General features: G+C 39.7%; 1 protein-coding gene across 1 annotated transcript in view; it reads right to left on the minus strand.

Moving 5' to 3' along the window:
• Positions 1–2834: 2834 nt before the first annotated feature.
• DPT (dermatopontin) overlaps positions 2835–15101 on the minus strand; it is a 40129-nt gene continuing 27862 nt past the window's right edge. Inside the window, exons 3-4 of the mRNA XM_024742472.1 lie at positions 7568–7675; positions 2835–3981 (exon numbers count right to left, since the gene is read on the minus strand). Of these exons, the coding sequence (XP_024598240.1) occupies positions 3915–3981; positions 7568–7675 (175 nt within the window). The 3' untranslated portion in view covers positions 2835–3914. The remainder of the gene's footprint in view (positions 3982–7567; positions 7676–15101) is intronic.

Below are 15101 nucleotides of genomic sequence, written 5' to 3' on the forward strand. Positions count from 1 at the left end.
TCATTAATAGGGGGAGAAGAATCTGGAAGTGTAAGAAGAGAATCAAGTAGGTTGGAAGCTAGATGGAGGACCAGCTAGAGAGAGGGAAAACCCCTGACTACATGATGGGCAATAAAAAAAAAAAAACATGGCAGAAGGAAATGTCTAAATTTTTAAGTTTTTTTGTTTTGTTTGAGTTTGTACATTCATTAATGCTTTTATGAGAATACATTCCTCTGAAGGGACTAAAAAAAAATGTTGAGTTTCTGGTCTGGGTCAAAGCCGTTGATGGTAAAGATAATATATGTGGATGAACACCCAGGATGGAGAGAAAACTTCCCAGGCCCTGGTATTGTGCATATGAGAAGAATGGAGGAGCAGAGACGGGAGTTGATAAATTCCCTCTCCCTAGATTTCTAGGAGGCTCCAGCTGCAATCTGAGTTCTAGATAGATATAAAAATTGCAGTTAATATGCATAAATAGTTTATGGTGCTGATGTGAGCACATCCTTAGGGTGTACAGTACATCCTTAGGGCATTATGACTGCATGTGTGCCTCCCAGACACCTTGGTGACATCAGTGTTTCCCAGGGAACCTTTCCTAAGCGTATACATCTTTTTATGCCTTCCATGATGTTGTTTCTATTGCCTGAAATGCCACTTTCCCTTTTCCCACCCTAACCTTTCACCACTCTCTATTGAAATGATACCTATTCTTGACTTATCAATCTGGACTGTAATGATTTGTTTGCTTGTCTGACTCCCTTAGTTTATAATTCTCTGGAATGTAGGAACTGTGCCTAGTACAGGGGTTAATATATAATAAGAACTTAATAATTTATTGATTCAGTGACTGAATATGAATAAACAAATAAATAAATGAATGAGAGCAAAACTTAAGTCCCACCTCTTTTGTGAATTTTCCTATTCTTTATCTCTACTAATATCCAGCTTACCTGAGGAACATTTTTTCTAATATATACTAATAATATTCCATTCCTCTTACTACATTTATTGGGTACTTATTATGTATAATATGTAAGTATGTATAATAAATATAATAAGACACTGTGAGATTGCATTTAATCCTTACAACAACCCCATGATGTGGGTACTATTATTGTCTTTACTGGTAAGGAAATAGAGTCTCAGGGAAGGTAGGTGATTGAGCCAAGGTCATGCAGCTGATAAGGGACAGAACCAGGATTTGTGCCCAGACAGCTGGACTCCAGAGCCCACACTTTTCCCACTCACCTCACAAGTTCTCCTGGTCCTTCAGGGTTAACCATAGGCTTGGCTTCCTCAGGAAACTTTGCTGCACTTGTGTCTCCATTGTCTATTTTCTCATCTCTCCCTACCAGACTGTAGACCCTGTGAGGCTGGAATCATGTCTCTTTTCTTCCCATTTTATGTGATCACCATCTTGTGAACTTATTGGAAAAGGGATCCCTGTTCGTACCAGGCAGATGAAGAAAAGGTGGGCCCGGGGATTTGTCTAGCATTGCACAGCCACTTTCTGTCAGAGCCAAGGGTAGGACCTAGGTTTTCAACTCTCATCCCAGGCTTCTTTTCTGGAAGAAAATGCCTTAGCAAAGCCCTTTGTAAACAATTTGGGGCAGATGATAGCATTTACGGAATTCTAGGATTGCAAGAAAACACAATGATTACCTAGATAAATGTCCTCCTAGAGTGGAGAGGTAGCTCATCCAAGGCTGTGGACAAATAAATAGAAAGATTGGAGTAATGAGAGCACAGAGAGAGAACTTGCAGTCAAAAGATCTGGGATTTAGCCCCAGTCTGACACCCAGTTCTTACTGACTGACATGATAGAAAGTATAAATTATTCAGGTTTGAACCAAGTTGATAATGTTTTTACTGTTATTGTCCTTGGCCTATATGCAAAAACAGCTTCTCTCATAGTGTTTCTCTCCATGTATTCTACTTGGCACAGACACTTATTGGATTGCTTTATTATTTTTTTTCCTCGAATTGTGCTGTCTGGCAGTCTTCTGGACTGCTTCTCCCAGCTGCATCTCTCCAACCTCAGCCCTGGTGAGGTGCAACACCCCCTACACACCTTTGGTTTTCATCATAGCTGCTAAGTCAGCCCGTCTGTGTTGCTTGCCTCCCTTCCAGCTGTGTTCCACACACACAACTAAGTCCACTTCCTGGCTGCCATCCTGACCCAGAGCTGCAATTGCTAAAGTATTAATGATGCCCATTGTGAAACAACACTGTGAAGCTTGCTGTAAAGTAAAATTGCCAGAGAGTTGGAAACAATGAAATGGAAGAAATAAAGCAAAACCATAATATGAAAAAGGGCCTCAGCATTAAGGCGAAGGAGGACATATCCTTAGCTCTGCCTTCCTCTTCCTAATACCAGGATCTCACTGTGGGAAATGCAGCATCACTGGCTGAGATTCACTATCTTGGCCACCTAGATGGCTTGCATGACAAGGTGGGTGACCCCTGTGGTTTTGCTTGGCTGCCTGCTCTCCTGGGTCCCCTGAGAGAGAAAAGAAGGGAAGGGCAGCATAGAACTGAAAAGAAAAGGCCAACTGTACGGGTAAAGGAAATAGGGGCTCCCTGTGGTTAAAAAGCATTGGTGTGAGGAGGATTTAAAGACAAAGAAATGTGATTCCACCCTTTGTCCAATCCTTAATGGAAGCACTTAGCACTTTATATTTTATGTATTGGATTTCTTAACCATATTCTGTCATTATCGTTATTGTATTCCTGGTGCCATGCATGGTACTTGGCACAAATCACAGTGCTAAGCTATATTTTCTGAATGGATGGATGAATAATCAGAAAGGGGACGTGAAGAGAGAAAAAAGCTGACCCTTAACATTTGTAGCATAGTAAATGTTAATATTTTTATTCCTTTTATGACGAAGAGAGTGAAAAGGGCTGGGGACGGAGACATCACAGGAGGAGGAAAGATAATGCCACCTCTGCAAAAGACACTCCTAAACTACACATAGAAGAGAAGTAGGCCCCCCAGGACAGGCCTTCCCATCCAGAATATTGAGACCAATCCAAGTGAGTTTTCCAGAGCTCTCACAGCTACAGGGCATATGCCAGCCTTTCCAGGTGCCAGTGAGTCAAACCCCTTTTTCAGTTTTCCAAAGCACCCTGACCACACTCCCTTTCCAAGTTCCTAATTTGAGTTCCATTCTCTGACCTCTCTCTTCTTTCTTGTTTTTGTCTTACTTGAGACTGATTCCCACAGGTTCCTCTGGTTCCGATGCTCATTTTCATTACTGGGTGTGCTAGTAGTCTTCTTCCAATTTAGGAAATTCTTCTAATCCTCAGTCTTTCAGCCCCCAAACTCTTCCACCTCCCCATTTCACCTCACAGTCTCCTCCGTCCTGGAGCACAGAGCTCTGCAGGTGAACTTCTAGGCAACCATGGCTCATGTGGTGGGGGAGAGTGTGTCCCCTGAAGGCAGAAGGTCTGTTCTAGGTGAGGACCCTAGGTTTCATTCAGACAGTCATAGCTGCAGACCTTCCTTCCCCTTCCTCAATTTCTGCCCCTTCACTCCACTACTGAACCTGTTCACAGACACTGCTCAGCAACAGGCAGCTTATTGGGTAGTAAAAGCAGCAGCAAGCCTGTGACAGGTGCTCCAGCAGCCAGGCATTTTTTCAGGCTGTGAACATGCACACAGAATATACGGTGTGCTACAGAGCCATTGTCACTCATATAAAATGGTTGCTATGGAACATGTTGAAAGTGAGAAACTGTGGATTTTATTATATGTGTGATACTAGTCAGAAGGGCCCAGATAGCTGGCATAGCAACTATCAACCAGCTCAGGGAGAAGAAAAGAGAGCAGTAGAAACCATTTAGGAGTCCCAACTGATGTCAACATAAGTGGACATCCTCAGGTCTCCTGGCCCCTTTCCCTTCACCCAGATTGGTAGGTTGCAAATCTAAACATTTGCAAATTCGCAGTCGTAGTCAGTCATCCGGCACATTATGAACTTCCACTGGCGATCCCTGTGGGGAGAGAGTCAGAGAGCTAACGTCAGTGAGAAAGGACACCTTAGGAAAAATCACTGCTAAGAGAAAAGGAGTGAAAAACCTTTGGAGAATTTAGGGCCAACTAGTTTCACTTTCCTCTCAGAAGACACATCTATGAAGTCACTAGAAAACCTACAAGTAATCGTCTATGAGGTCAGGAGTCCCGGACACCGCCTCACCTAGTTCAAGTTGCACCTAGGAGGGGACTAGCTAGGTCACTGGCATGTTGAGGTCCTGTTTATCACCAGTGATCAGTTCACCACTGCTCTGTCTCAAAGGGACCTCTTGGACATATAGGTTAACAACTTGTAATAAAAGCATTTATTCAACATTGTCTCCATTTCGTGGTAAAGAATCTTCTCTTACCTAGGCCATCCATCTGCTCATTCTTTCTTCTCCTAAATACCTATCATGTGCTAGGCTCCATGCTATACCCTGTGTGTTCCCCTTCAGAAGACACTATCATAGGGAAATGAAGGCAGGGGAAACAACTCTAAAACCCATAAAGTGAAAAAGAAAATGCCTGCCATTCTTGTATAACAAATTGAATTGAGTATTTGTTTAAATGGTCAGGCATGGGTATGAGAGGACATAGAATTGCTCAATTTTGAAAAAGCATGGTGTGGATACATTTCAAGGAATGTTCTTTGCTAAGGGCTAGCCTAAGTTCTTTGTTCACCCATTTAACAAAAAATTTTTGAGATCCTACTCTGCACAGCACTTTTCTGGTCTGATTTTGTTTAACAATGATAACGACCATTGTAACTACTATTTGCTGAGTCCTCCAATATATCCAGCATTGCACTAGATGCTTTACGTATTTTTTCATTTAATTCTCGTGATAAGTCATTGTTAAGGTGAAGAAGCAGACTCAGAGAAATAAGTGACCTTCGTTAACATAATTAGGTGGCAATTTCAGGTTCCAAGTTTGTTGAGCTCAAATCTTCCTCTTTATCTTATATCAGAATGCCTCCATAACTTGATACCCATAATCCCATCGAGGACTTGGGCTGTCACATCCTTTGCAAAGTCTTGATGAAGGGCAAAAAGAAAGAGTCATTCCATACATGATCACACAAATGCTTCCCAAGCACAGTGAGGTCACTCAACCTTAGAATATCCTTCTTCCTTTTCAATCTGAAAGGCCTCTTCCCAGATCAGTTTCTCTAAAACACCAACAGTGGTAAGATCTTCATCCATCTGGAAGGTGGGGCTGACTACTCTCAGTTCTGGGAGATAACAGCAGCTATGGTACATGCTGCTCAAACAGCCTAAGGCAGGCTTTATAATTTGAGTCTGCTGCTCCAGCCTGTTTGTTTAGAGTTACTGGGCATAGGGTCCTCCAGTACAGATCTTTAAGAGCCTGGATAACCAACTATTTATTAGTATTTATTCCTGCAGTTGTCAACAGAGGACATGGCTTGTTTTAGATGGAGGTTAGAAAATTGGTAGCATGCATATTTATCAAATGAATTTTATTACTGTAGGCAAGTCTAATTTATCTCTGTGCCAACGGACACAGGTAAATAAGATCTTCAGCCAGGCACTCACACTACTCTTGTAGCTTTTAATTGATGCTAAGCAAAATGTAGACTACTTGGTTGTAAAAGAATCAAGGTACTCAAATCAGGCTTAGTCGCTGATTTCTTTCCTGGACAGCGGTACTCAAGCAGGGGCAGTTTTGCTCCCCAGGGTTCGTTGTTGCTGTTGTCACAACTATGGGCGGGGGTTGCTACTGCCAGGTAGTGTGTAGGGGCCAGATGCTGCTGAACATCTAGACTGCACAGGAAAGGCTCCTGCAACAAAGAAGTATCTGGCCCCAGCTGTCGGGAGTGCCCCAGATGAGCAACTCCATTCCAGGAGGAAACCACTATGATTTGCATGTAGAGGAAAAGCTCCTGCCCAGTGAGTCCTGTGCACTGACAATATTTATCCAAGGTAGTGGCCTCAGCCTCTTTTAGCAGAGTGGAAGAAATCCAAGTTGTGGACCTTTAAGCCACTGATTGTTAGTGACAGCAGCAAAATCACATGGGTATATTCATTTTAAACAAATGCATGACATAGTATCTCAGTTTTCCAAGATTTTGAGTTAAACCACATAACTGAAAATTTCCAAGCCAAGCAGTTGGACATTTTAACTGCCAAAATGTATTTATTTGGTGGAAATTTTGGATGGCATGCTTTCTTTACTGTATTCCTTCCTGCCTTCTTAAGGAGGAAATGCAGAACTAATTTACATGATGACTTGGAGACATCATTAGGAATATTGAGCTCTCTGCTATAACGTTATCCAGTGCTGCCCGTTGGGGATACACACTCCTGCTAAATGTCACCAGGCTTCCGTAGTCTTTGAGTTCTTAGGTCTTTCCTTTTCTTTCTTTCTTTTTCTTAAGTATGTTTTTGTGTGTGTCACATCATTCAGCTATTTCTTCTCACTGGTGAAGTGAGTCTCATTCTAAGTAATATCTTCCCTCTTTATTTTTTAATTTGCCCCTTCTAGAAAATAGTAACTAAGCTAGATAAAAACATATCTAAAATACAAATAATTAATGTGTGAGAACTAAGAAGCTCTCCTATGAGCAAATGTAAGGGTTTTTGTTCATGGAGCCGGCAACACGTATTGTGTCTTTTCAGAGCTACTTCATGGGATTTTTTTTCTGTTTTATTTTTCTTTTTTTAAATTAAGGATTGTATTAAATAAGTTACTTCAGTTAGGTGTGATATCATTGCACTCAAAAGCATAAATATACACAAAAGATAAGTCACACTCAAATTTGTCAATCTATTATTTAATGAGTTAATGAGTTAGGTTTTGTCCTATTTGAAAAATATTTATTGCTAACTTTTTAGGAATTCATTTGCTGTGTAAAGTGATGGTCACCTGACTAAAAGTAGACAGATCAAACTTTTAACACCTGAATTTATTCATATCTCTTTATTAGTAGGGAGGAGAATTTTTATTCTCTTCTTGTTTTGTTTTGATGTATTCAATATTTGTGATAAGATTGGGAGCTGATCGTGAGAGCAAACAGATTTTAAAACTTAGTGTCGTTTTCTTTTCCGTTATTTAAATTCTCCTTTTTTATTTCTAAATAAGGTTGGTAAGCTTTGTGTGTTTCTCCCCTCCAGCCCCCTCTCCTTCTTTTCTCTCTCCCTTCCCACAACCCAAAGTGGGGACCATATGGAGAAATAGCATTGGAGAGGGTTCATTTTGACAGTGGGTACTCTTTCAACCATTTTTGTGCTCTCTTCCTAACGTTTGGTAAGGAAAAATGCTCTTTGAAATTGAATAAAGGGAAGAGCTTAGAACATCATGGAATACCAAGTTGGGAATTTCCTGCTCTGAGCAAGGTGGAACACAACCTCATCTCCAAGGGTGAGCTGCTCCATGAAATGTGTTCAATTCCCATTGCTTTCCACTGTCCCATCAATCTCTCAGTTAATCTTAGACCAGGTAGGAAACTCAAATAGGGAAAACCCCAGATCCAGGTTCCTGCAGGCATGATCCTTGTGTGGAGCTAATTCCTGACCTCGCTAACCCTAGCCCATGGTGAAGGCTCACCTTTCCACTGGAGAGAAAGTGGTTGTTGCTCCTCGTATATAGTAATCATAATTGTAGGAAATCATGTCCATTTCCTCACCATAGTGGCCTGGATATTCTGTTGTCAGCCTATGTGGGAAGAACAAAAGGTTAGAGGGAAAAGGTAAAACTATTATTGCTGGGGGCAAACAGGAGCAAACAAGAGACACACTATAAAGGAGAGATGGAGTCTGAACATTATGGGAGACCCAAACCAGAGTTGGATGGCCTCCACCAAGCTATTCCAGGCTGCAAAATGATGGACAGCTTCCTTGCACTTCTCATATTCCTTCTTGCCGTTAAACTGTACACTGAAAAAGATGTAGATAACTCCTCAGGCCTCGAGGAAATATTGATTAATATCAATATTAATCCATTCCATTCAAGTCCACTAGAACCATGTTTTCAAACTGTGGATTGTGACTTAGTTGCAGATCATGAAATCACTTTAATTGGTTAGTACCAGATGAACTTTAAAAAAAGGAGAAATAGAATAGAAAATATCAGAGACTGCATTGTACACACTAAAGAAAAGTTCTTGGGTGTGTGTGTAAAAACTTTGTTTCAAGTATATACGCCTGTTTGTATTTATATGATGTTTGTATTGTGTAATAGTTTAATATGCATTGTTTATTGTGAGTCATGATCAAAAAGGTATTTGAAAAATATTAAAGTAAACGGTAAGCTGTACAAGGGTAGTCTTTACCTAGTCTGCCATTGTTTCTTTGGCACCTAAAACAGTTCCTGGTACCTAGTAAGTATTTGCTGAATAAATAAATAGCCTTGGGAGAGTCATTTAATCTCAGTTTCCTGGTCTATAGAAGAACAAAAGCTACCTTATAGGTTTGTCATTGGCACTAATACAAATATGTGTGACACGTGGTAGGAGTTGAATTATTAGGAGAAATTTTGTTTCTTCTTCTTCCTTCTCCTTTCCTTCTTTCTCCAAAATTATGTCAATCCTGGGCCTCTCTCTGAAGAGGTTCGTTGTGGTCCACCCTGGAATAAATCTAGAATTTCCTGGTTCTTATAAGGCTAAACCACTGGAGCTCTTCAGGACCAAAATAGTCCTTTCAGTATGATACAGGTTCCCCAAAGTCTTCATCTGCACCCCCAAGGCTGCTTGGGAAACAAATAGTGAGTGTTAGTAATTTAATGTGATTTGGGGTCACAGATCATTGTATGTTGATGATAGAAAGATCTCTCCCTGTGTAGTCATGATACTACAAGATTGTCATGAAATCTTAAAAATATTGATTTGTAAACTGGAAGGTCTCCCAAGAGAATCTCAGTGCTTAGATGCAACAAGATCAATGGTTAGCTCAGGGTAACCTGGGTTAGCCAGAGCCCTAAAAATTCACTGTCTTTGTTCATAACCATCCCTTTTCCCACATTATGCAGTTGTCCTTGTTCTCTGATTTTTCTCTTCTTAAGACATGAGTATGCTCTATCAGGATGCCAGACCCAACATGTATATGAAAGGAAACAAGGCTAATGCAGAAGTCTATTTTGTGCTTCTAAAGAGACCCAGAACAGGGGCTTTATCTTTCTAATGAAAATGTTAAATTACTCATAAGTGGACCTAATAGGTTGTCATTTGGATTCCATTGGTTTATGATCCCAGAGGATCCTAACAAGTGCTAGATTCAAGTTTACCCAAAGAAAGAGGGATTGGTTGAGAATGTGGATAATGCAAATTAGGATTAAAAGAGATGGAGTAGGAGGTGTTTTTCTTGCATCAGGAAGCACAAAGTATTTTCCAGAACTTTTAGAGCATTCTTTAGATACAGTGTATAAAAGTTAATTGCCAAACATTTTAATACCTGCTGAGGCAAAATCTACATAAGGTAATACTGCATTAGGTTAAATCCAATTGCCAAAACTATTGGAAATAATTAGGCTAGACTTTTATTTAAGTCTTTACTGATCTACCTTCAGATGATTTGGATAGTTAAATACATTTGGAATAAGTGGGAAAGAGGCTTGCATTTTAAAAAAATCATGACATTTTAAGCTTCAAAGGGGGACAAAAGTCATCCAACGCTTTCTTCAACGAGCATTCCCTATTGCTTCATTTTTGGAGGTGATCAGACCAAAGGGCCTGCTGTTCAACTGGGAGATTTCTCTGTGGGGGACTGCTGTTCAGTGAATTTCTAGAATGCCCTGGCGAAGGTATTATGCATGCTTATTTGTGTATTTCCATCTTGATCCCAGGCAAGTTTTTGTTTTTGCTTGATTTCTGGGGTTTTGTGTTGTTTTGTTTTTGTTATAAAATCATGAGATAAAGTTTAGACTGTCTTACAGAATCCTAGATTAAAGGGGCTAGGGAAGGAGTTTGGATATTGATAGAAATTATCCCTACTTTATGAAACTGAAAATACAGAAGGAGAAAGGCCCCTTTCCTCCCCTTTGGGAGGAAAGTGAACCTCCCAAACACCATTCATAGAGGGAGCTGCTGTTTCAATACGGTCCAGGATTCTGAATTTTAGAACCAGATAGATGTGTCTCCGTTTAGTTTGTGATGACATCATGCACACACAAAATATTCTAATAAATGAAAGCCCTAGTATGGCTCCTCAGAAGAAAAAAAGAATTTAAACTTTCAGAACTAGGTATTGGGACAAGGGCATAGGGACTTGTCAGGAAATTAAGAGACTACAGGGAAGCAGAAGATCAGGGTTTCATAAGCTATGGCAATGAGCTTCCAGAGGGAGAGAAGGGGAGAGTTCAGTGTGGTTCCAGATTCCTTGTGAATTACCAGGTCACTTCAGGCAGCTTTTTGGCAAAGCACACTTCATACTGAGCATTGCCATACATTCCTAGGCCAATTACAACAATCAAACAAGCCTTCAGCTTGGCAAGATGAAAGGAAAGTTCAGTCAGAAACGTGTCTTTATTCAATTTACTGAAATGAGTCTATTACCGAAGCTCTTCTATCAGGAGTCTTACATACCCCTTTACAAAGAAGTACGTATGTGTGTGTATGTGTTCCTCCTATCGCTTTTAGATGAGTGACTATTGGGGTACAATTCCTCGCTTTACATTACTTTTTATGCCCTATGCAGGCAAGATGAGACAGACAGAAAGTTGTTCCAAAGCTAAGTGAGAACTTGATAACATAGAACCACTTGTACAGCTTCTTGTATTAGATAAGGTTGAAGGAGATGGAAAGAAATTAGTTATGAACTGAAGAGAGCCCATACAAATGGAAAGGATTTTTAAGACTGATATAGGATTTTCTCGTCTAAGGTTATTAAAGCTCTGAAATTATCAGTAGATCCAACTAGAATCAATAAATGATTTCTCTCCAATACATTACCACAAACTGAACTGCAGCTGATAGATGGCCTTCTCCTTTGCTGTGAGACTAGGACATATCACAGAGCTTACTCAGATATATGTTATCACATTCATTTTAAAAAGGGGAGTAGAGATAGAATTTAGTTAGATAAAGAGGACAATTTTACTTTTTGTCGGGGGTTTGCTTAAGAAATTATGCAGTTTTTAATAGTTAAAGGGTTTTGACTCTATTCTTTAACATAAAGTGACTCAGTATAAGATTTTAACAAACGTCACCTTTATTATTGATTACTGAGACTTGAACATAAAGTCAGACTTCATAGCACCAGCATCTATCTGTTACATGTCTGACCTGCTGGTAGGTAGGACAGCTGGATTATTTGGGGTCATCCTAGAGGCTCCACTTTCAGGCCATGCACCCCACTGTAGTGCACATGAACAAATGGGGCCATGTCTCATGACCCAAAGTCAGCTAGTGTCACATCCTTAACCTTATCCCACTTTGTGAAATGCCAGAGAGGCACACACTACAGACTTCTACTGTAAAAACTGGAAGAAAACTCAGCACTTACAAGTTAACAAACCAAAAGGGGGTACCTGAGGAAGCCATACTTCAGCATTTTTAAAGACAAGAGTAAACAATGTTTTCCATCCCATTTTTAAGAGCTCAGCCCATGCTCAAACAGCATTTCAGAGAAGCTTCTTCTGGTCAGTCCAATCTCTAGTTCTGTTTTGCTCCTATTTTCTCCACTTCCCAATTAACACCTTATTTAAAATATCATATTCTAATGTTCTATTACTTGTTAGCACCACATATTTAGCATCTGATTAAAAACAGAATACTGTATAGCATCTTGTTTCACGATGATGATCAAATACAGTGAACTCTTTGACGGGTCATTGGTACATGGAAGTCATATACACCTTTGTGATCTAGTTCAGCAGTTGGCATGGAGGAGAAATTCAACATTTATAGACTTGATGTGTTGAAGCTGGCCTACATTCTGCATTCAGCCAAAAAGAGGATGCCCCTTTCTGACAGGAAAATCATTGAGAAATGTCTTAAATAAACAGAATCTCTTTGTGATCAATCCTCTTGCATAATAAATGCTTTTCTAGGTAAGCTACAAGAAATGAGAAAACTTTAGGTTAGGCTAATTTGCCAGTGGTCTGGCACCCCCAATAGGTGCTGTACCAGAACCTGTTTGAATTATTTTTGCAAAAATGCGAAAAGTAAAACCCAGTTGCACTTATGCATAAAGGAAAGCAACCTCAAGGGAACAGTCACCCTGGCTTCTACTGCAAAGAGCTGGGGAAAGTGGTCAAGTGAGACTAAATGACTCTGTAGTCACCAAAGTGCCCTTCTCTGCAGAGAGACCCTGAACTCTGGGGGTATGAGAAAGAATGCAGTATGTTCATGTCTGTCCGCTTGTGGCGGATTTTGGAGATCTATATATCAAACAGTTCAAGTATGTATCACAACATGGGGAACACAGTTCCAGAGATATCTGTGACTTAAATTAGAAGAGGAAAGTCCCTAAGTATTTTCCAAATTATTCTCTTAGAACTGAGTTTCCAGCTTGCTGTCCAAGCTCAGGGCTGGTCAGCAAACACATTTGTTTTGATTCATGCTGCCTTTCACTGGCCAACTTACATCATGGTTGCCATGGTCCTGCAATCAGTGGGGGCAACTCCATCTGCAACATCTCCCCTTCAGCAAAAATAACCACTTTCTTCTCTGTTTTCACTACTGGGTGCCTACTCTATTGTTACCTAATACTTCACCTGTCCAGGTCTTATTTCCTTATCAACACTCAGAGAGCTCAGTTCTCTGCAAAGAACATGGGATTGGGAAGCAGATAGACCTGTTGGAATTGAGTTCAGTACTTTGAACAAGTCGCAATTTCTGCACCTCTATTCTCTGATCTGTGTCATAGTATCATGAGTCACATGTATAAGAAGTAAACGAGGCACAAGCCTCTTAGATAGCCTCATCCACCAGAGGGCAGCCAGCAGAAGCAAGGAGAATTACATTCCTGCAGCCTGTGGAAGGAAAACCACATTCACAAAAGATACACAAAGTTAAAAGGCAGGGGACTATGTACCAGAGGAAGGAACAAGATAAAACCCCAGAAAAACAACTAAATGAAGTGGAGACAAGCGACCTTCCAGAAAAAAAATTCAGAATAATGATAGTAAAGATTATCCAGGACCTCGGAAAAAGAATGGAGGCAAAGATAGAGAAGATGCAAGGTGTGTTTAAAAAAGACCTAGAAGGATTAAAGAATAAACACCTAGAAAGAATTAAAGAACAAACAAGCAGAGATGAACAATCCAATAACTGAAATGAAAAATACACTCTAATGAATCAATAGCAGAATAACTGAGGCAGAAGAACGGATAAGTAACCTGGAAGACAGAATGGTGGAATTCACTGCCGTGGAACAGAATAAAGAAAAAAGAATGAAAAGAAATGAAGACAGAATAAGAGACCTCTGGGACAACATTAAACACACCAACATTTGCATTATAGGGGTCCCAGAAAGACAAGAAAGAGAGAAAGGACCTGAGGAAATATTTGAAGGGATTATAGTCAAAAACTTCCCTAACAGGAGAAAGGAAATAGCCACCCAAGTCCAGGTAGTGCAGAGAGTCCCAGGCAGGATAAACCCAAGCAGAAACATGCCAAGACACATGGTAATCAAATTGACAAAAATTAAAGACAAAGAAAAATTATTGAAAACAACAAGGGAAAAACGGCAAATAACATACAAGGGAACTCCCATAAGGTTAATAGCTGATTTTTCAGCAGAAACTCTACAAGCCAGAGGGGGGTGCCACGATATATTTAAAGTGATGAAAAGGAAGAACCTACAACCAAGATTACTCTACTTGGCAAGGATCACATTCAGATTCAACAGAGAAGTCAAAAGCGTTAAAGGCAAGCAAAAGCTATGAGAATTCAGCACCACGAAACCAGCTCTACAACAAATGATAAAGGAACTTCTCTAAGTGGGAAACAAGGAGAAGAAAAGGACCTACAAAAACAAACCCATAACAATTAAGAAAATGGTAATAGGCATATACATATCAATAATTACCTTAAACATGAATGGATTAACTGCTCCAACCAAAAGACACAGGCTCACTGAATGGATACAAAAACAAGACCCATATATATGCTGTCTACAAGAGTCCCACTTCAGACCTAGGGACACATACAGACTGAAAGTGAAGGGATGGAAAAGATATTCCATGCAAATGGAAATCAAAAGAAAGCTGGAGTAGCAATACTCATATCAGATAAAATAGACTTTAAAGTAAAGAATGTCACAAGAGACAAGGAAGGACACAACAGAATGACCAAGGGATCAATCCAAGAAGATATAACAATTATAAATATATATGCACCCAACATAGGAGCACCTCAATACATAAGGCAACTGCTAACAGCTATAAAAGAGGAAATCGACAGTAATACAATAATAGTGGGGGACTTTAACACCTCACTTACACCAACGGACAGATCATCCAGACAGAAAATTAATAAGGAAACACAGGCTTTAAATGACACAATAGACCAGATATATTTAATTGATATTTATAGGACATTCCATCCAAAAACAGCAGATTATACTTTCTTCTCAAGTGCAAATGGAACATTCTCCAGGAGAGATCACATCTTGGGTCACAAATCAAGCTTCGGTAAATTAATTGAAATCATATCAAGCATTTTTTCCGACCAGCACACTATGAGATTAGATACAAATTACAGGGAAAAAAAGGAAAACCCCCACAAACACATGGAGGCTAAACAATACGTTACTAAATAACCAAGAGATCACTGAATATATCAAAAAGAAAATTAAAAAATACCTAGAGACAAATGACAACAGAAACACGACGATCCAAAACCTATGGGATGCAGCAAAAGCAGTTCTAAGAGGGAAGTTTATAGCAATCCCATCCTACCTCAAGAAACAAGAAAAATCTCAAATAAAAAGCCTACTCTTATACCTAATAGAACTAGAGGTAGAAGAACAAACAAAACCCAAAGTTAGTAGAAGGAAAGAAATCATAAAGATCAGAGCAAAAATAAATGAAACAGAAACAAAGAAAACAGTAGCAAAGATCAATAAAACTAAAAACTGGTTCTTTGAAAAGATAAAGAAAATTGATAAACCTTTAGCCAGACTCATCAAGAAAAAGAGGGAGA

This window comes from Neophocaena asiaeorientalis, unplaced genomic scaffold, assembly GCF_003031525.2.
Source record: "Neophocaena asiaeorientalis asiaeorientalis breed wild unplaced genomic scaffold, Neophocaena_asiaeorientalis_V1.1 scaffold99, whole genome shotgun sequence".
Lineage (NCBI taxonomy): Eukaryota > Metazoa > Chordata > Mammalia > Artiodactyla > Phocoenidae > Neophocaena > Neophocaena asiaeorientalis.